Raw genomic sequence first — 20,517 nt, forward strand, 5'->3', positions numbered from 1 at the left:
GCCGGCTGCTCGGGGATAGGCTGGGCATCGGTCAATGGGTGGTGAGCAATTGCATTGTGCATCACTTATTTCGTACACATTATTACTATTAATACTATTATTATTATTATTATTATTGTTATTATTTTCCCTGTCTTAATAAACTGTCTTTATCTCAACTCACAGGCTTCACTTTCCTGTTTCTCTCCCCCATCCTGGAGAGGGAGGGGAGAGGGTGAGCGAACGGCTATGTGGTGTTTAGCTGCCAGCCAGGCTAAACCACAACAACGTGTTAGCGTTTACCTTCAGTAATTTTGTACCCCTTCTGTTGATAATCTCTGAACATGCAGATTCAAGAGTATTTTGATCCTTTGTTTAATAATTCACTGAGGTTTATTCTGAACTCCATATGGGTTTAACATTTCAAGCAACAAATAAAGACAATCTCAGCACAGAAAAGCAACCAATCCATATTGACTGTAAACCAGCAGGAGTCAAGACTGGACATAGGTGAGGAGTGTAGAAGGAACAGAAATAGTCTGAAAAATCAGTAAGCTAAATCTAGAGTATCTGAAACTGAAACTTCTAAGAAGAAGTTCACTTACATACACTTTTTTGGTATGAAAATTTTGGACCAAAGTCTGTTGCTATGCTGATGCTTTCAACAGTGTTAATATTATTTTAAAGATCTAATTGCATCTCTCCCTTCCTTGTATTAGAAATACAGCAGAGCTGTACCTCTCCACCAGTGATTAAAAACGGTGTTCTTCTTAGCCCTCTATTGCTTAGCTACAAAAATGGTTCTTCAGTAGAGTATGGTTGCCAGCTTTACCATTTTTTGGATGGACCTAGCACTGTTTACTGCAAACAAGGAAACTGGACAGAACAACCGGCTTGCTTAGGTAAGGTTTGTAAGGAAAAACAAAAAGTGACATGTAATGTAGAAAGGAAAAGCTGGAAAGGACCTCTAGATAATCTTTTAATGACTCCCTTTTCTCTTTCATTTGAGCTAACAGATTTCAGAAACATGAGGCTGAACCATTATCAACTACACCTAGCCCACCGCTGCTAAGTGTCTTCTGGCCTGTTCTTAGTTCCTCTGTTTTCCTGAGTGAAGAGTTCTAGAACTTAGCTAGCCCCATTATTTTGGAAGGTTTTCTAATTTCTTTGTCTCCCACGTCCCCCATTCAGTGGATTTCTTCCTGTCTTTCGAAAGATGTTTAGAAGAAATGACTGCAGTCATTGCCTAGATAGTTTTTTGGTTAGGGTTAGCAAGGAATGTGACTTGGACTTTCATTTTTAGACTTCCAGCCTTTGTTTTTGTTGTGTCCTTGTATCCACCACTTAATTCTGGACTTCCTGATTTTTCCATGTTGCTCTTATGTATGCTGCTCGAAACAACATATAGAACTCCCACTAGGAGTTTACAAATGTAGGCAGGAATACTACTTCTGATGACTTACAAGAGTTCTTTGTTTATCCTTCCTTCCTTCCTGTAATGAAGTGATTCCTACACCACACATCCACTTGCCCGGCATCCTTTGCTGAATGTATTCACTTTAAGTTTTTAATCTACAGTGAAAATGCAAATAAATAACTGATTCTGTTTAAATTATTTATTTCTAAGTGAATAAAACATACTTACTCAGGATTGAAAGGCCCAGGTCAGCGTTCTTGGATCTCAATGATCACATTTAACAAATTCTGTGAAATAATGAAAACTCATCAGCTATGAATATTGTGTATGTTCTAAGCATCCTGTTAACTGCATTATCCTATCCATGTCTTCTGAGATTTCTTTTCAGTCCCCACCCAAACAGTTTGGAAATAGCCTGTACTGTAGGTAGTTTGGGGAAATATCCGTGCCAATATTTTGTTAGTGTTGTTGTTAGAATGTGCGATAGGTAATTTCTCCTTGCCTTTCCTTCAGAAAATCATTAATAAGGGCCTCTGTCAAGCACTGATTCTCTTGAGACTTGCAGAAATTTATTTTTTCAACTGCCCCTTTGTCAGGCTTTATTAAAATGGAGCAGTGGATTCAAAAGTTAGAGGTTAATTGTCTGACAGAAAGCTAGGTTACCCAATTTGATCCTGGCACTAAGAAGTCTGTCAGAAAGCAACCAAAACGATACTGACCTTGAAGAGCCTGAAAAAGCCTAAAGAAAACCACAAAATCCTGGAACAAAAAAGAAAAAAGGGGGAAGATTTCTAAATACTTTCTACAGTGACAAAACACAGGGAAAAAAAAAAAGGCAAACAAAGAATTGTCAAAACACTTATTTAGGTTAATAGCTTAAATTTCCTGTGTATTAGCTCCTACTGTCCCAGAAGGGCTTGCCAAGTGTGACAGGTTGGTTTGGATGGATTAATATTCCACAAATATTTCATAAACTTTTCAAGTTACAGTAAACAAGTTCTGTTCTTCTTCAGTGGTATACCCAGGCTGCTGTATGTTTGCAAATATTTGTAGAAACCCGATTGTATCTGAAGTGTGTTTTCTGAGCTTATTATTTTTGAATGTTCTTTCCGTTACTTCAGCCTATTTCTTTACTTTTGCTTTCTGTTTAACTGTGTTTTTAGTTCTATTTCTTGCAAGATTCCAAAACACTTTATAATTACTGATTTAGATATCTCTTTCTCAATTCCTGCAAAAGGCAGTTAAGAAATCACTTCATAAAATCACAGAATATCCGAGTTGGAGGGGACCCACAAGGATCATCAAGTCCAACTCCTGAGTCCCCAAAGGACCACCCAGAAAAATCAGATCATGTATCTGAGAGCATTGACCAAACTTGATTGCTTTTATTGAACTATGCTTTTATTTCCCAGATCCATGCATTCTTAATGTAACTGCTATAAACAATAACAACATAGAGTTAAAATGGAGACAGGAAGAATTGATGTTCCTACATGGTGACCTCATAGAGTTTGAATGTAAAGAGGGATATGATTTTCCCCAGACTACCCTTCCATCTCCTGGGAGGACGCAGTGTAACCATGGGAGACTGAAATACCCAAAATGTGTCGTTAAAGGTAAAGCACTATTTTTTTGCTCGTTCTTTTGAGTTCATCAGTGTCAGACTATTTAGAAACATTTGCTCCAGCGGTGGAGGCCTAGAATGTATTCTCAATAACAATAAAAGTTTAGTATCCGACAATACAGGTACACACAGATATCCCTAAACAATACAGGTACGTTGATAAGCATATCTGAGCCTAACAAAAACAATACAACTTCCTTGGATGGGAAGGCCGTAGAAGGGAGGAAGGAGCTGTTCTCCAAGCACAGGGAACTCAAAGCTCTGTAGAAAGACAGCTGTAAACAATGAAATGCGCACAAGGGGTTTCTTGTGGTTAGAATTAGACGGGAGGTTGCATTCTGATTTGAGACATAATGCAGTAGTAATGAGCGTACACTGAGAGTTGATAGTTATCTAGTGTTGGCAGTTTAAAGCTGCTGATTGGTAAGCTTCTTCTGTTGAATGCTTCACAAAGATTTTTGATGTTATTCCAGCTCCTATGGAAAAATGTGACTCTCCACCTTCTATTGCAAATGGGGCTCTTACTCTCCCACCCCTGACCCAGTATGAGAGTGGTTCTTCAGTTCAGTATAGTTGCTATGACTATCATTTCTTGCAAGGATCTGAGAGAATCTACTGTTCTGCAGGCCAGTGGACTTCACCACCAGTTTGTATAGGTAGGCATGAGAAGATACATAAGCTTTTATTTCTCCTATTGAGATGCTTTGCATTTGTAAATTGAGTATTGTCAGCTGGAACATTAAGATCTTAACTTCATTTTTTTTCTTTTTTTTTTTTTTTGTTTCATTTAGAGATGACAGCTTTAACAGATGCAAGAGTAAGAGTTTGGCTATGGTATTAGATAAGTCTGACATGTCTGCAGTGTCCAAAAATACAGTGATGTCACGTATAATATGTTAAGAGAATGGGGAATAATTACCTGCATTCTCAGTGTCAATTCCAGTCACAATGACATGACTTCAAAAATAATCAATTTATTAACACTGACTATGTCTCTATTCTTTAGAGCCATGCACTTTGTCAAAAAATGAAATGGAGAAAAATAACGTGTTGCTGGAAGGGTTTTATGAGAACCAGGTTTACTTTTACCATGGGGATTATGTTGGATTTTACTGCAAACAGAACCATTTTGGAGAAGAATCTGGTACAACTTTATTTCAAGTGCAGTGTAAGAGAGGACAGCTAGTGTATCCAAGATGTGTCGAAAGAGGAAAATAAGTGTGAACTTCAGGCAAGTTCATAGGAAAGGTATGTTGTTTATCTGGTATTAAAAGGTGCATTAACACTGCTTCATATTTCAAGATGACTGCAGTCGACTTTCAGAAATGGGTGTTCAGTGGCATAGTTGAATCTGAGCCAAAGTGGGGGGGAAGTGGTATGTGGCACGAGGACTGGGAAATCAGCAGAACAATGCAATGTTGACACACCATGTGTGGAAATTTTAGGAAGTAGTAGTTCTTTGAGGCTTCTAATGCTAAATTTGAGAATGCATCACAATCTGGAGAACTTGAGCAAAACACCATTACAAGAACATGCTGAACAAGTACTGTCCTGTGTTGTAAGGATCTTGGTGGTTTTGACATGATTGCATTTATGACACCAGAATATACCTAAATTGAGAGATAATGTTGTGCCCTTTAAACTGTAATTTAACAGTGAGAGAGGAGAAGCCCATTACTTTTGTACAACTCAACAGCACCCATGTCTCCTTCCTTAGGTAAGAAGTCTCCAAAGGACGTGGCTCAAGGGACAAGAAAAGGAGAAAGCATTTTGAGAGAATGTGTGTAAGGGATGAAAACATTTAAAATATAGAAATATGTGAGTTCCACTCAGTAGTTAATAATTAATCTTAAATAAAAAGTGAAGCAAACAGCTTTATTTGCTATTTGAGAACATTTCAACTATTCAAATGATGCCCTGTAACTACTTTGTAGGATTCCTTTGAAACTTGCACGTTTGTACTCTTGGGGCTCTGGCCTGTGAGAATGTTGCATGGCTGAAGATCCAATGAAAATTCAGGAATACAGAAAATGCTTGCCTCACGTCAATTTTGTAAAATAAACACAAAAATGCACCATGTTCTCCTATCACTCTGTGTGTCTGAGAAGAGTCTGTCTCCCTTTCTCTGTAGTCTCCCAAGAGAAAGCCAAAAACAGAAGGAAGGTCTCCTCCCAGCTTTGTCATCTTAAACATTCAGCAAAGAAAGGGGGGGGGGGGGGGGGGGGTTGGTTTGTTTGTGAAAGGCATGATAAGAATAACTATTTTGTGTTTCTGTCAGTGCCTTTCCTCACATAGCAGAGCCTTCTAATAGCATCAGAATAGCCAAATATCTCAGTTCTGTTGTTTCATGGCAAAAGTGCTAGTTTGGGAGCAGGCAGATGATATGATAATGTTTCTTCACCGAGTTTGGCATGTGCAAATGTTTTCAAGACTGGTCTTGTATTTGTTAACCTTTCTGCTTACGTAACAACCTTGTGTTTATGCAAGATTTCTGCCAACTTCAGCAAAAAGCCATTCAGATGTATTTATAGACTGTAATTTCTGTATTCCGGTTAAGTTCTTGCCTCCTCCTTTGAGGAACTCGGAATGAAGCACGTGAATATTTGGGAAATCTAAGAAGACCCTTCTTTTTAAAGAGCAGACCTAATGGAAAAGGATTCAAGTCTTTCTCTGGAATATTTACTGAGAGTAACGTTCGGAGCGATGTTTGAATAGATGGTGGTTTGCTTTCTGAAGTCATGATACAGAATTGCTGGATTTTAAAAGTCAGTCAGTTCTCATGGGCCTTGGATGATTACAGGATAGTAATTTCCGTGGGTTGGACAGAACAGGAGGATAGTAATTTCTACTGTGACCTTTCTGTTCTACAGCACATACAGATCTAAGACCCCGCTCCACTGATCCAACGTTAAAGCGACACCTTGGCCCCAGGAGAACAGCCACTCCATCCCATGGTCAGGTGCTGGATTCTGGCTGCCCCTGCACGTAGTGGGCTCAGACCCCTCCACAGTGTTGGACACCTGTACATGGAGTTCCTCTTCCTCCGTCCTGTTGTTTCCACTATAGGCTGTCAGCATAAGCTGCTAGAGACCTTTCTAATCACATAGACCCTAACCACTTGGTTTCATCTGTATGTGAGTCCAGATAAGGATCGTCACCAGAATCTCTACAACCCTCTGGTCTCCCCACCCCAGTGTTTTACAGAAATTGTGAAGTTGGCAGCTGGCAAAAGAGCAAATTTGTCCACTGCAGCCTTGCTACCCAGCTTGTAGCAGGTTTGTCTTTTCAGAGCTGGGTAAATACAGCCATGTTCTCCCTTACCTGAGCCATACTTTCAGGTAGTCTTCAGCCCGTGGCATCAGTGCAGCAGGCTGTTCTTGCTGAGCATCCTCCTGTACTGGGTCAAAGCCAAAGTGATCAAACGCATCCTCTTCTAGGAATGGTCGTCTTCTACTTGGGTGTGGAGATCAGATCTTTTAAAATCTGCCTGTATTTTCTCAGGCAAAAATAAGAAAGCATGATCTTGCGTAGGCAGAACGCTTGTGCTTTTCTTGCTTTGTATAAATAAACCTACCTACATGCCTTTTAATGAAAATTATGCAAGCATATTAGAGCTGACTGGAAATGGCTGCTGGATCAACAGTTGCTGTTTTAGGAAGATAATTCAGTGTTTTCCAGGAACCGAGTTACAAATGATGCCTGAAGTTAATGATCTATTCGCTGGCAGGAATGGTGGCAGATAATAGAGCACAGACAGGAGTGGCCTGTTCTCCTGGGCTGGGACCATGGTGTCAGTTTAAAGCGGACCAGAGGAGCAGGGCCTTTTGGTGCTATACTAAACACAAAGGCTCCTGAGTGGAGAGCCCGATCTTTCTGAAGCACAGGAGGATTAGAAGGTGAGGAAGTGAGACAGAGAGATGGCCCACAGTGATATCTGAAAAGCTTTGTCATATACTGTTTGTGGGGTTCTTTGCTTCATATGGCCTTTCACAAGGGCAGCTGGGATGGGGCTTTGAGCAACCTGGTCTGCTGGGAGGTGTCCCTGCCCATGGCAGGGGGTTGGAACTGGATGATCTTTAAGGTCGCTTCCAACCCAAACCATTCTATGGTATTGCGAAACTGCCAGGACTCCACAAACAACAGTGCTTAGGGTCGTGTTGGGCTAGTAATACAAGTATTAGACTAGTATTAACGTAGTAAGCGTTAGTGTTTTCGTTAGGCTGTTAAGGTTTCATTAAGGCTGTTGATAAATTCCTGGCTCCACATATACGGTAATTTTTGCCCGTAAAAAAATTTTATGTTATGACACTGGAAAAACGAGATGTGTGCTCTATTGTGTTTTATGAACACGCCGTGAGTCTTTGCTGATGGGTTTCATAAGTGTGCTGTGTCAAGTTCAGTCTGAAAGGTTTTGCGAAAAATTACTGAAGAATTTTTGCAACAATTGCTTGCTTTATATCAGTGCGGAATGACTACCGTGTCGCAAGAAAATTAGGGGAGGAGTTTGCAAGGGCAAGCCTCGGAAAGGTGGGAGTTGAATACAAGTATATGCAATTTGGAGTAGAGAAAACAGCAAGTCTTCTGCAGAGGACATCTTTAATTTCTAAAGCTTGGAAATGACACTGCTGAGCCTCACCACAGGGTTTCTGCTGTGGATGTGTTGTGCTATACATAAAGGTAAGTCATTAAATGGAAATCCATGCTTTTAACTGATGTGTAGTGACCGGTGACAATCAAGAATAAGGAAGTGAAAAATAAATTATTTGCCACTTTTAATAGAACCTGTTTCAGAAGTTCTGAATGAGCATTATATTTTAGAACAGTGTATTTGAGAATATTTGCTTTTTTTTTTTTTTGTCCGAGTTCGCTTCTTTGCTTTGTGCCTGAACTTAATGGCTCACATAACGAACCTGACTTATTACAAGACATAACCCCCTCAACATACATACATATAAATTCCTTTGTATTTCAATTTAGCTGCTGTTATTCTGAATACATGCTATTAAAATGCAGAATTCTGATTTGATTTTAAACTATTATACAACTCTCAGGGTATTTTGTCATTTCAGTAAGTTCTGTGACGAATGCAGCCTGAAGAAGGTCTTCACTGAATATGTACCTTTACTAAAATGACTGGTTTTAAACTCTATAATTGATCCATTTTATACTATTCAGCATATCAATACTCTTCTCTCTCCACACAGGCACATCTTAGAAGTGCTTTCCATGCACATACTTTATACCTTGAAAGAACGACCCAAGTTCTTTCATTTCAAAGTGATGGAACTAATTCTGGTAATTTGAGACAAACTGATTTAATCAAAGAATTAAAGAAAATAGAGCATCATGGCTGTAAGTGTAAAACTCTAGTTTAGTATAACACTGGAAAACAAGAGCCGTTCTCTGAGAAATTCAGAAGTTTATTCATCTTTTCAATTCAAGTGTTTTTAGTTTAGTAAGTGCCTCTTATGTGAAGACTGTGAAAATAGTATAGAAGCACACAATTTCTTAGAGCAAGGAGATTTATTAGTACAGTCTATTCCCAAATGCAGGGATGTAGGTTATCTGCATATTATTCAACTCCTGTGTAGCACCATTCTTTGGAGATCTCATTACTCTGCAGTATCTACCAAATGAAGAGAATTTTTATATATTTTCTGCTGGAACAGCATGCGAACACCCACTCGTCATTCATTTTGAAGAAATTGGTGGTAGGAATAAATCAGGATATAAACAACAACGTGCAGCCAAATAACAGAAACCTGTGCACAGCTTCTGCAGGAGCAGCATGTGAAGACCCACCTCTCATTGAGTTTGGCAAAATTGTTAGTGGCGTTAAATCAGGATATGAGGAAAATGACAGAGTGCAATACACATGCAACCCTGGATACGCTTTATCAGGATCAGAATGGGTAACATGCCATGGAAAAGTCTGGATGCCTGGACCACCTCAGTGTTTGGGTAAGGGTAATTTTTTTTGCTGTTTGACTTGGCAACGGTGGACATTTCTCATTCTCTTGCACCATGTACCATTGCAAAACAGCAACTGGGAGCCAGGATGTACTACCCCAAAGGCTGTTCTGCTGCCATTGCTGTTCACACCTCATTGTTTTCTCCATGGAGAACTGTGGTAGCTGTGACCCATGTGAGATGCATGAACCCTGCAGAATGAGTGCTGTGGCTCTGGTGCCAGCAGAAATGACAAGGGTGATGACAGTAAAGACTTTGTGTATAACATAGGCACCCTGCAGGGAAAGTCCTTTTCCATAACCTCTGAGAACAGTGGATAAGTTGGAAGGTTTGAACAAAAAATCAAGGTCTGTAACTGCCACGGTCTTGCACAGTCCTGTGGGGAAAGCCTTGTTGAGCCGCCTCTGCACAAGCAGAACCCCTTGGGAGGACGTGCTATGCATGTGGAAAGGAAGGCTGACAGCTTTTTGTTCTTCATCTCCTGCACCTCTGGCTGAGGCATCCTTTGCCTAGACAGGGCGGAAGGTTAGAAGGGGGGCTCTGGATTTCCTAACTAACTCCTCCTGAATGGTAGCTCCCTTGTCCTGCTGCAGTCCATGACCCTGTTTTGAGTTACATTGAATGTCTGTGGTAAACGGACAGCAGGAAGAGTCCTGCAGGTGCTCCCGTTTTCACCCATCTGTTTTAGGATGCTTCTTCTTGGAGTCTTACTTTTTTGGACCCTGCAGTAGTCTTCTGCATGTCAAAAGAAATAACCCTTTCATCTCACTTGATCTATGTATGTTATCCAGTGGCTGCGTAGTTAAATTCCCCTAGACAGTGGTATTTGCTGATGATATAAAAGGCATCTTTTTGGTGGGAACAATCCACTCATTCTATGTGTATCACATTACCAAAAGTTTCAAGTTTGCATATCTTTTCAGAAATATCATGTGGAAGGATTCCAGCAGTTGCCAATGCTGCATATGAAGGCAGGAGCAAGGAGAAGTATGAACCTGGTGAAACAATTCGCTACCAGTGTCATGAAGGATTTCAGGTCACTGGTCCCCCTGAAATTTTTTGCAGAAGGGGAAATTGGTCAACACCACCATTTTGTGAAGGTATAGGTTGTACTTCTAAGTAGTCTATGACCCTTCTTAGTCTTTCAGGAGCACTAATTAATATAACGCCAACCCATACATGCAAGTGAGTCAGACCAGTAGAGCTGATCATTGAGTTGCTTTTAATAGACTGCTACAACACCTATTTTTCTGGTCCCTGAGAAGCACCAAGCAGGACTGATCAGCAAAGAAATCTTTTCCCCTTCTGGTCTGAAGCCGGTAGCCACAGCTTCGCTCACTGCTTAGATCAAGCAGTCAGACGGTTATGGAGAAAAGGGTGTTGGCTGCAAGGAGTGACATAGCTGGTAGCCTTACATATCTTAATTCCGTATCACTAGAAATTTCAGTCTATGAAAGTTACCTTCAGATAGTAAATAAACCACTTCATTCTCCAGCGCTTTGGCACACAATGCTGTATGGCATCAGTCTGCACATTCGGCTGGTCTCTGCAACTCCTTTCCTCTTTTTAAGTCACTTTAGGCAAAAAAAAAATAATTGCCTGGTGAAGCGTTGCAGAATGAAAACCACAGTAACTTCCTTTCCTACATGTAGAAAACGACCTATCTTACACAAACCATCTGTCCTCATCAGGAACAATGACGCTTGTGAATGCGCTATTCTGTGATAGCCATATTACTGTCCTACTATTCTTAAACGCACCTCTCTTTTCAGACGTCAGCTGTGGAGCCCCACCTGAAGTTCTCAATGCTCATATTACCAGCACTCAACAGCAGAGGTATCTGCCTGGTGCCAAAGTGCATTATGAATGTGTAAGCAATTCTCAAATTATGGGTGTAAATTATGTCATTTGTTCAGATGGACACTGGACAAAAGTGCCAAGTTGCAGAGGTAGGAATTTGTGCTTTCATTATGGCTGTTAGCTTTGTGGGGACTGTTTGGATTACCTAAATACTAGAAAGACTTTACCTTTTTTAGTTTTGTTTTCTTTGTGCACTGCAGCTTTGTACCTACTACTGCTTTCTTGCCCAGAACTTTAATTTAGCTTAATGCTTCTAGAAATACTATGGGTATTTTCATCAACAGCAAAAACATCTTGAAGAAAAAAGGCCTAGAATATGCTGACTTGTTATTCTTCTCTGTGATACGAGTAATTTCCAGACTACACCATTTTACTGACCTTCAGTAGAAAGATGTGTAAGGGCTCCTCCGTTGTGTTCAGCCCTGTCAGAGAGTATCAGAATGGCAGAAGTATTAGAGGAGAGAAACAGGTGTTCTTCTCTGAGGCTCCACTATGACAGAGATCCCAGCAGAGCCTCAGGAACTAAAACATGCAGGTCGGCTAGGGTCTGCAATACAAGAATGTTCCTCTGAAGAGGAGCTGTGCTGTCCTCCTATTCCCTGCTCAAATCTCTGGCTGGAGGCTGAACAAGTGCAATTTGGCGTTCATAGGCCTCCATGGAGTCAACTTTACTTACCTGTCCATGAGCACTACAGGCTGATAACTTCTTCCAGAGCTCTACAGTTCAGCAGAGAGCCAGCTTGGCTGCTACATCTGTGATTTTCAGAAGAGCTCGGGTTCTCAGCAGAGGACCATGGCGTTGCAAGGAGGCTTTTTGTGGCATACGGTGTAGCTACAGAAATGTTGGCTTTTTCTAGAAGCTCTGACTGTCCCTGTCATCTCCTGAGAATGTGGAAGGTGTTCTGCTGCCATTGTCGTGTTAATTCACATTCCTGGGGTTCACAGTGTTTAGAAACACTCATGGCCAAGGAAAAAAGGGGGAAAAAGTCAAGTCATGTTGGTAAGGCAATACTGTCTCTTGCGCTTAAGAACATCATCTGGGCAGTAACAAGATGATTCTCATAACTGTAGTTTGTGTAGGGGAACATGTGAGTGCCTACAAATCGAGTGCAGAAACGTCTCTTTTCAGATGTGACGTGTGAACCTCCTCCAGAAATTGCTGGTGGAAAAGTTCAAGGTGTTAAAAAGCCAAGGTATTTGCCTGGGGAGACAGCTCACTATCAGTGCTGGCAAGGTTTTCAGATGACGGGGGCTTCCACCGTAACATGTCAGAATGGGACCTGGACAGAGCTGCCCCAGTGCAAAGGTCAGTTCTCTCTCTCTCCATGCAGTAGACTATCAGTGAAGATTGCCCTCAAGCTAGCTCAGTGGCATTTAGGTCTCCAAATTTCAGTCTCAGGACTGTGAGCAAGTGCAACAATATCTGTCAGACTCAGGAAAAAGGGATTTTCCCTGGTATCTCTCCATTTGTGGTGGCAGGATGTGTTTAATGGAAGTCTACTAGATGAGTAATCTGGATGGCTTCACTCAAGGAGTGCCACATCTGGAAAAGCACCCTGAGGCTGAGAGCAACTGCTGGCCAGGTCTGATTTTGAGACTCCAACCTTTCACTTCTGCAAATCTGCTTTCTGAGAATGCCTAATGGGAAGAGAGTGAGAAATTGTGCTGCCTGCGCTGGAGAACAGAGCTCACAGCTCTCCTGCCAGCTGACATCCAGAAAATGCAAGTGGTGCATTGCCTTCGTGAATGCCGTGTAATTGACTCCACTGTTACATTACCTGCGGGTCGTAGCTGATGGGTGAGCTAACACCTGGTACCATGTTGGTGCCCAGGATTTCACGAGCACATTGAATAATCTCATTTGATTTCATGAGGCATGTGCTAGGTTTCAGCACATGAACAAATGTAGTGTCATTTGACTCGGACACTGCCCAGCTGGCAGCTGAACGGGGTGCAGAAATTTCAGATGAATTAAGACCGGGGTCCATATTGTTGCTGAGCATAATGCCAAGTGCAAAGAGCAGCATTACTGATGCCAGTGACCCAGTGCAGGATCTTCTCAAAGCAACGCCCATTAGAAGACCCGGCTTCACAGCAGGGTGGTGCTTCAACAGGTATAAAAATCCAAGAAGCTGCAGGGCCCGACTTTCAAAAGTAAGAAATCAGGCATAATGCATTCATGGTGGCTTGTGTAGACTCCCCAGTGGCTGTAAGCGATCCACAGAGACAAAAAGCTATCCCACTAGGAACTGAAATGGTGCAGCCCAGTGTAATTTTTTCTGGTTTGCAAACTGATCCACTCTTGTCCTCTTGTCATTTGTTCAGATGGACACTGGACAAAAGTGCCAAGTTGCAGAGGTAGGAATTTGTGCTTTCATTATGGCTGTTAGCTTTGTGGGGACTGTTTGGATTACCTAAATACTAGAAAGACTTTACCTTTTTTAGTTTTGTTTTCTTTGTGCACTGCAGCTTTGTACCTACTACTGCTTTCTTGCCCAGAACTTTAATTTAGCTTAATGCTTCTAGAAATACTATGGGTATTTTCATCAACAGCAAAAACATCTTGAAGAAAAAAGGCCTAGAATATGCTGACTTGTTATTCTTCTCTGTGATACGAGTAATTTCCAGACTACACCATTTTACTGACCTTCAGTAGAAAGATGTGTAAGGGCTCCTCCGTTGTGTTCAGCCCTGTCAGAGAGTATCAGAATGGCAGAAGTATTAGAGAAGAGAAACAGGTGTTCTTCTCTGAGGCTCCACTATGACAGAGATCCCAGCAGAGCCTCAGGAACTAAAACATGCAAGTCGGCTAGGGTCTGCAATACAAGAATGTTCCTCTGAAGAGGAGCTGTGCTGTCCTCCTATTCCCTGCTCAAATCTCTGGCTGGAGGCTGAACAAGTGCAATTTGGCGTTCATAGGCCTCCATGGAGTCAACTTTACTTACCTGTCCATGAGCACTACAGGCTGATAACTTCTTCCAGAGCTCTACAGTTCAGCAGAGAGCCAGCTTGGCTGCTACATCTGTGATTTTCAGAAGTGCTCGGGTTCTAACTAACTCCTCCTGAATGGTAGCTCCCTTGTCCTGCTGCAGTCCATGACCCTGTTTTGAGTTACATTGAATGTCTGTGGTAAACGGACAGCAGGAAGAGTCCTGCAGGTGCTCCCGTTTTCACCCATCTGTTTTAGGATGCTTCTTCTTGGAGTCTTACTTTTTTGGACCCTGCAGTAGTCTTCTGCATGTCAAAAGAAATAACCCTTTCATCTCACTTGATCTATGTATGTTATCCAGTGGCTACGTGGTTAGTTAAATTCCTCTAGACAGTGGCATGGCAGGTAGTAGTGGCTGTTTAAATGGTTGTTCTCACTGTTGCCCAGGATTAATGTCACTAGTAACTTCCTAATTCACATGCCTGGTATTCAATGTCTGACCAATAGAAACACTCATGGCCAAGACAAAACGAGGGGGGAAAAAAACATCAAGTCATGTTGGGAAGGCAGTAGGAGATAAATAATATTGTCTGGGGCAAAACAAGATGATTCCATTAATTGTAGTTTGCGTTGGGGAACACATGAGTCCAAGTCTCTCGAAGTACTGTCTAGGTGCTGTTCTGAAGAATTTGTGGCTAGGCCTCTATTGCAGATAAACTCTGATAGCTTTCCTTCTAATGGGTAATGTTCTTCCAGGGGAAGGTGGAAAATGTGGCCCACCTCCAGATATTGAAAACGGAGACATCCTTTCCTTTCCGTTGAAACAATACCCCCAAGGTGCAACTCTGAAATACAAGTGTGCAAGTTTCTACGTCCTGAATGGACCTGAGCAAATCACTTGTACTGACGGGCAGTGGACAAATCCCCCAGTTTGCTTGGGTAGGTGGAAGCTCATGCTGCGTGGCCAAGAGCTGTGTGAGCTGCTCGTTGTCTTTTTCTCAGGCCCTGCGGGCGCTTCACTTGTGAAGCAGCACTTGTGCTGGGGTGCGACGCTGACAGGGCAGAACAGCAGCTGGTGCTTCTCCTGTGCAGAAGGAATTGCCTCTGGAGGTCAGCTCGTGTAGCCGCCTCTGCTGCCTGCTGTCCCTCCCTGCGCCCAGTCACCAACAGATCCAGGAGGAGGGGAGTTTGGCTGAGCTGCTTCTGTGGGGGGAGCTCCACCGGTGTGCCGTGCTTCTGAGCTGGGGACGCTGCTACGGTCCGCAGGCTGTGAGGAGGGAGGGTGGGTTGGTGTGAGTGCAAGGAAATCCAGGGCCACGAGGAAATGAATTTGAGAAGTGCTGGGACGGGGGCAAGGAGAGAGCCCAAAAAAGACTCAGGGACGTTCATTGCTGCCCGCTGAGTGCCCCCACCCCAGGCTGTGCTTCCCCCTTGCCCTGTGAGACTGTCAGAGGGCAAAGGCCTCTCCACAGTGGTGTGTGGCGACTCAGCCATCATCGTTTTTCCCTTTTGCTTTGTTGGACACATGATGTGTCTGCATGAACTGATGACATTCTTCTCTTGCCTTTTCCAAGCGGCTTGTACGGCCTCTGAAGAAGATATGGACAGAAACAATATTGAGCTGAGATGGAGAGGAGAAAGAAAGCTGTACTCGACATCAGGAGATTTTATTGAATTTGATTGTAAAATAGGATATGTGCAGGACCCAGCATCTTCCCCATTCAGAGTGCAGTGTATGGACGGGACATTAGAATACCCACGGTGCAAGCCAGGAAGTAAGTCACCTCCACTCTGTCACTGCTTGGCCACTGCCTTGTTGCAGTTTTAGTGCAGATGCTGAGAGGAAAGCCCATAGCAAGTGTACCTGGGGAAGTAATAGCGGAGCACCAAGGTGTGAGAACACCATGCAAAGCTGCAGGCCATGAGGTGAGGTGCCCCCAAGAAGCTGCCGACTGGCGTACGTGAGCTGGAAAGGCTCCTGGGGAACGGGCTCACTGGGGCTCATCAGGGTTACTGGTGCTGGGCCTGCCCGGCCGCTTCCAGGCAAGACGGAAGGGCTGGTAAGTTCCCTGCAAGTGGCTTCCCTGAAATTGGAAGGTGCCATTTCCCTGACTGTGGCAGGGCTGAAGAGCAGGAGACCATTTCCTTGCAGGCTCTCCCAAGCCTGCCTGTGTAGGCAGGGCTTTGTCCCAGCAAGCTTCTCTCCTGCTTCCCTCTTGCAGCCACAGCTGCGTCCCCTTTGCACCTGTGGCCTTCCCAGCTCCCCTCTGGTTGTGCTGTGCTCTGGTGTGTGTGGAGGCAGGGGGGGTCAATGCCCATTGCAGGCCTTCACAGGCTTCTGCAGCACGAAACCTGTGCTTGCCTCCTCCTACAGTTTCCCCAAGCCCCGATTACTGCGACATTGCTGAAGGGTATGAAATGGGCTTTTGCCTTTCATCATTGGCACTGTGCGTTGATACGGGAGGGGACAGATGCAGCAGGGATGCAGCACAGGAGAATAAGTAGTTTCAGTCACTCAGCTGGTACCAACAGCTTCAGAGGATCAGTTGACAATACGAGGTCTACAGGCAAATTACGGAACTACTTTCTCTTGTGGTGGTGGCTGTTCGTATCTTTTTCTATTTTTTCTCTTATTTTTTTTTTCTTCTCAAGGGAACTGTAGATTGAGTGAGACAGAAATGAAGAGGAACAATATTAAACTAAGACAGTCAAGGAGAAGATCTTACACGTATCACTCTGAGGAGTATATTTTGTTTACATGCAAGATTTCCTACCAGGAAGTTTCGAACCCAGAGGATTTTAATGCACAGTGCCAGGATGGAGTGATTAACTATCCCAGATGTGAATGTAAGTGCTCTGTGTGGAAGGTACAGTGCTCTGTAGAACTGGGGATAACAACCCAGCAGTGCAAACTGATAACCTCTTTGGAGCTCTACGGTTCAGCAGAGAGCCAGTTTGGCTGCTACATCTGTGATTTTCAGAAGCACTCAGGTTCTCAGCAGAGGGCTGTGGCCTTGCAAGGAGGCTTTTGTGCCATATGGTGTAGCTACAGAAATGTTGGCTTTTTCTAGAAGCTCTGACTATCCCTGTCATCTCCTGAGAACGTGGAAGGTGTTCTGCTGCCATTGTCGTGTTAATTCACATTCCTGGGGTTCACAGTGTTTAGAAACACTCATGGTCAAGGAAAAAAGATGGGGAAAATAATCAAGTCATTTTGGTAAGGCAATATTGTCTCTTGCGCTTAAGAACATCATCTGGGGAGTAACAAGATGATTCTCATAACTGTAGTTTGTGTAGGGGAACATGTGAGTGCCTACAAATCGAGTGCAGAAATGTCTCTTTTCAGATGTGACGTGTGAACCTCCTCCAGAAATTGCTGGTGGAAAAGTTCAAGGTGTTAAAAAGCCAAGGTATTTGCCTGGGGAGACAGCTCACTATCAGTGCTGGCAAGATTTTCAGATGACGGGGGCTTCCAACGTAACATGTCAGAATGGGACCTGGACAGAGCTGCCCCAGTGCAAAGGTCAGTTCTCTCTCTCTCCATGCAGTAGACTGTCAGTGAAGATTGCCCTCAAGCTAGCTCAGTGGCATTTAGGTCTCCAAATTTCAGTCTCAGGACTGTGAGCAAGTGCAACAATATCTGTCAGACTCAGGAAAAAGGGATTTTCCCTGGTATCTCTCCATTTGTGGTGGCAGGATGTGTTTAATGGAAGTCTACTAGATGAGTAATCTGGATGGCTTCACTCAAGGAGTGCCACATCTGGAAAAGCACCCTGAGGCTGAGAGCAACTGCTGGCCAGGTCTGATTTTGAGACTCCAACCTTTCACTTCTGCAAATCTGCTTTCTGAGAATGCCTAATGGGAAGAGAGTGAGAAATTGTGCTGCCTGCGCTGGAGAACAGAGCTCACAGCTCTCCTGCCAGCTGACATCCAGAAAATGCAAGTGGTGCATTGCCTTCGTGAATGCCGTGTAATTGACTCCACTGTTACATTACCTGCGGGTCGTAGCTGATGGGTGAGCTAACACCTGGTACCATGTTGGTGCCCAGGATTTCACGAGCACATTGAATAATCTCATTTGATTTCATGAGGCATGTGCTAGGTTTCAGCACATGAACAAATGCAGCTTTTCTTGTCAAGGTGACAGTTTTCTCTCTGCTTTCCTCCAAGTCTCTCGAAGTACTGCCTACGTGGTGTTCTGAAGAATTTGTGGCCAGGGCTCTGTTGCAACTGAATTCGGATGGTTTTCTTCCTAATGGTTAATTTTCTTCCAGGGAAGGGTAGAAAATGTGGCCCACCTCCAGATATTGAAAACGGAGACATCCTTTCCTTCCCATTGCCAGAATATGACCAAGGTCAAACTGTGAAATACACATGTGCAAGTTTCTACGTCCTGAAAGGACCTGAGCAAATCACTTGTACTGACGGGCAGTGGACAAATCCCCCAGTTTGCTTGGGTAGGTGGAAGCTCGTGCTGCGTGGCCAAGAGCTGTGTGAGCTGCTCGTTGTCTTTTTCTCAGGCCCTGCGGGCGCTTCACTTGTGAAGCAGCACTTGTGCTGGGGCTGTGATGCTGACAGGGCAGAACAGCAGCTGGTGCTTCTCCTGTGCAGAAGGAATTGCCTCTGGAGGTCAGCTCGTGTAGCCGCCTCTGCTGCCTGCTGTCCCTCCCTGCGCCCAGTCACCAACAGATCCAGGAGGAGGGGAGTTTGGCTGAGCCGCTTCTGTGGGGGGAGCTCCACCGGTGTGCCGTGCTCCTGAGCTGGGGACGCTGCTACAGTCCACAGGCTGTGAGGAGGGAGGGTGGGTTGGTGTGAGTGCAAGGAAATCCAGGGCCACGAGGAAATGAATTTGAGAAGTGCTGGGACGGGGGCAAGGAGAGAGCCCAAAAAAGACACAGGGAAGCTCATTGCTGCCTGCTGAGTGCCCTCACCCCAGGCTGTGCTTCCCCCTTGCCCTGTGAGACTGTCAGAGGGCAAAGGCCTCTCCACAGCGGTGTGTGGCGACTCAGCCATCATCGTTTTTCCCTTTTGCTTTGTTGAGAATGTCTTTCCTGTTGGAAAACTCAGAGGGTGAGAGCACAATGGTAGAAGAGGTTTGTGATGTGAAGTACACCTGTAGTCTCGGAGCGGGAAAAAAATGTATGCATGGTGCATTTTTATGAACTGATGACATTCTTCTCTTGCCTTTTCCAAGCGGCTTGTACGGCCTCTGAAGAAGATATGGACAGAAACAATATTGAGCTGAGATGGAGAGGAGAAAGAAAGCTGTACTCGACATCAGGAGATTTTATTGAATTTGATTGTAAAATAGGATATGTGCAGGACCCAGCATCTTCCCCATTCAGAGTGCAGTGTATGGACGGGACATTAGAATACCCACGGTGCAAGCCAGGAAGTAAGTCACCTCCACTCTGTCACTGCTTAGCCACTGCCTTGTTGCAGTTTTAGTGCAGCAGCTGAGAGGAAAGCCCATAGCAAGTGTACCTGGGGAAGTAATAGCGGAGCACCAAGGTGTGAGAACACCATGCAAAGCTGCAGGCCATGAGGGGAGGTTGACAATACGAGGTCTACAGGCAAATTACGGAACTACTTTCTCTTGTGGTGGTGGCTGTTCGTATCTTTTTCTATTTTTTCTCTTATTTTTTTTTTCTTCTCAAGGGAACTGTAGATTGAGTGAGACAGAAATGAAGAGGAACAATATTAAACTAAGACAGTCAAGGAGAAGATCTAACACATATCGCTCTAAGGAGATTCTTTCATTACATGCTATTTTTCCTACCGGGAAGTCTCAAACCCAGAGGATTTTGAGGCACAGTGCAAGGACGGAGTGATTAACTACCCCTGATGTGAATATAAGTGCTCTGTGTGGAGGGCACAGTGCTCTGTAGAATTGTGGACAAGAAAGGAGGGTCAGCTTTAGGGGCCTTCACTTAACCCTCTACCAGTTTGTGTCTGTCGTGGGGCTGCTCCTGTTCCAAGGGGCCTGGGGAACGGGAATATTAGGCAACTTTGCTGTCTGCTGCTCTCAAGAAACATGTCTATGTGCCAGCCGTGGTGTTCATTCCTTTTCCACTTTTTTTCTTTACACTGCAGGGTATTTTGGATAAATGGAAAGGACATGAAGGAGCCCAGCTGGAGAAATGAAAGATCCTTTGACCAACCCAGTGATTTGAGCACAGTTTTCCCTGGAGTTTGCTGTTTCATTGTGCTTTGTTTGCAGCTTAGCCAATGTTCTGTGTTGGAATTTGCCTTTTTTTTTTCCTTTGAATTGTTGTATGATTGTTTTTACACTTAACCTTTTTTGTAAAGGTATTTGCATTTTATTCAATTCAAATGACTGTACTTCCTTCTTACTTTTGTTCTGTATTGATCTCACTGTTATTTTATTAACATTTGCATCCTGAAGTAGGCTGGCTTTGGTGGCATACTGAGACATGAATTAAAGCGTGCAGCTAATTTGCTCATCAGCAAGTAGTGTGTGTGTGTGGTCTTGTCTGCTCCTAGCTTCTTCTCCATGTGCTTGCCTGGGAATTTAGCCTGGGGTTATGGCAACAAAGAACTGTCTAGTGATGTGGCCACTCATTGAGACCTCCTGCAGATAGTTTGCTGTGGCAGTGCCTTTAGTTATGTAATACTGGGGATGTGACACTCTTAGTGAAAGCCCCCTTGTGGGGCTGTCACATCATGGGGCCACATTTCAAAGAAAGGATTTGCATTCTTTGAAATTTGTGCTTAGCT

The 20,517-nt window shown here is 43.7% G+C and overlaps 2 protein-coding genes across 2 annotated transcripts; both read left to right on the plus strand.

Moving 5' to 3' along the window:
* The first annotated feature begins 388 nt into the window (after window positions 1-388).
* On the plus strand, window positions 389-4,874 carry LOC126913392 (coagulation factor XIII B chain-like). Its single transcript, XM_050712328.1, has 6 exons — window positions 389-489; window positions 667-881; window positions 2,809-3,012; window positions 3,494-3,676; window positions 4,027-4,268; window positions 4,738-4,874. The coding sequence occupies exons 1-5, from the start codon at window positions 389-391 to the stop codon at window positions 4,236-4,238; spliced, it is 915 nt and encodes a 304-aa protein (XP_050568285.1). The 3' UTR covers window positions 4,239-4,268; window positions 4,738-4,874.
* A 10,590-nt stretch (window positions 4,875-15,464) lies between these two features.
* On the plus strand, window positions 15,465-20,248 carry LOC118243469 (complement factor H-like). Its single transcript, XM_035537516.2, has 6 exons — window positions 15,465-15,554; window positions 16,432-16,626; window positions 17,126-17,302; window positions 18,054-18,236; window positions 18,974-19,174; window positions 19,873-20,248. The coding sequence occupies exons 1-6, from the start codon at window positions 15,515-15,517 to the stop codon at window positions 19,884-19,886; spliced, it is 810 nt and encodes a 269-aa protein (XP_035393409.2). The 5' UTR covers window positions 15,465-15,514; the 3' UTR covers window positions 19,887-20,248.
* Window positions 20,249-20,517: the final 269 nt, after the last annotated feature.

Source organism: Cygnus atratus, chromosome 8 (assembly GCF_013377495.2).
Source record: "Cygnus atratus isolate AKBS03 ecotype Queensland, Australia chromosome 8, CAtr_DNAZoo_HiC_assembly, whole genome shotgun sequence".
NCBI classification, from domain to species: Eukaryota; Metazoa; Chordata; class Aves; order Anseriformes; family Anatidae; genus Cygnus; species Cygnus atratus.

What these genes read in the sequence shown, in the direction of transcription:
- LOC126913392 (XM_050712328.1), top strand. Translation starts at nt 389, where the DNA reads ATGGGTTTAACATTTCAAGCAACAAATAAAGACAATCTCAGCACAGAA. An exon ending in GGAGTCAAGACTGGACATAG is followed by an intron (nt 490 to 666) that starts GTGAGGAGTGTA and finishes ATTATTTTAAAG; the next exon opens with ATCTAATTGCATCTCTCCCT. An exon ending in AGAACAACCGGCTTGCTTAG is followed by an intron (nt 882 to 2,808) that starts GTAAGGTTTGTA and finishes TTTATTTCCCAG; the next exon opens with ATCCATGCATTCTTAATGTA.
- LOC118243469 (XM_035537516.2), top strand. Translation starts at nt 15,515, where the DNA reads ATGGACGGGACATTAGAATACCCACGGTGCAAGCCAGGAA. An exon ending in TAACTATCCCAGATGTGAAT is followed by an intron (nt 16,627 to 17,125) that starts GTAAGTGCTCTG and finishes GTCTCTTTTCAG; the next exon opens with ATGTGACGTGTGAACCTCCT. An exon ending in AAATCCCCCAGTTTGCTTGG is followed by an intron (nt 18,237 to 18,973) that starts GTAGGTGGAAGC and finishes GCCTTTTCCAAG; the next exon opens with CGGCTTGTACGGCCTCTGAA.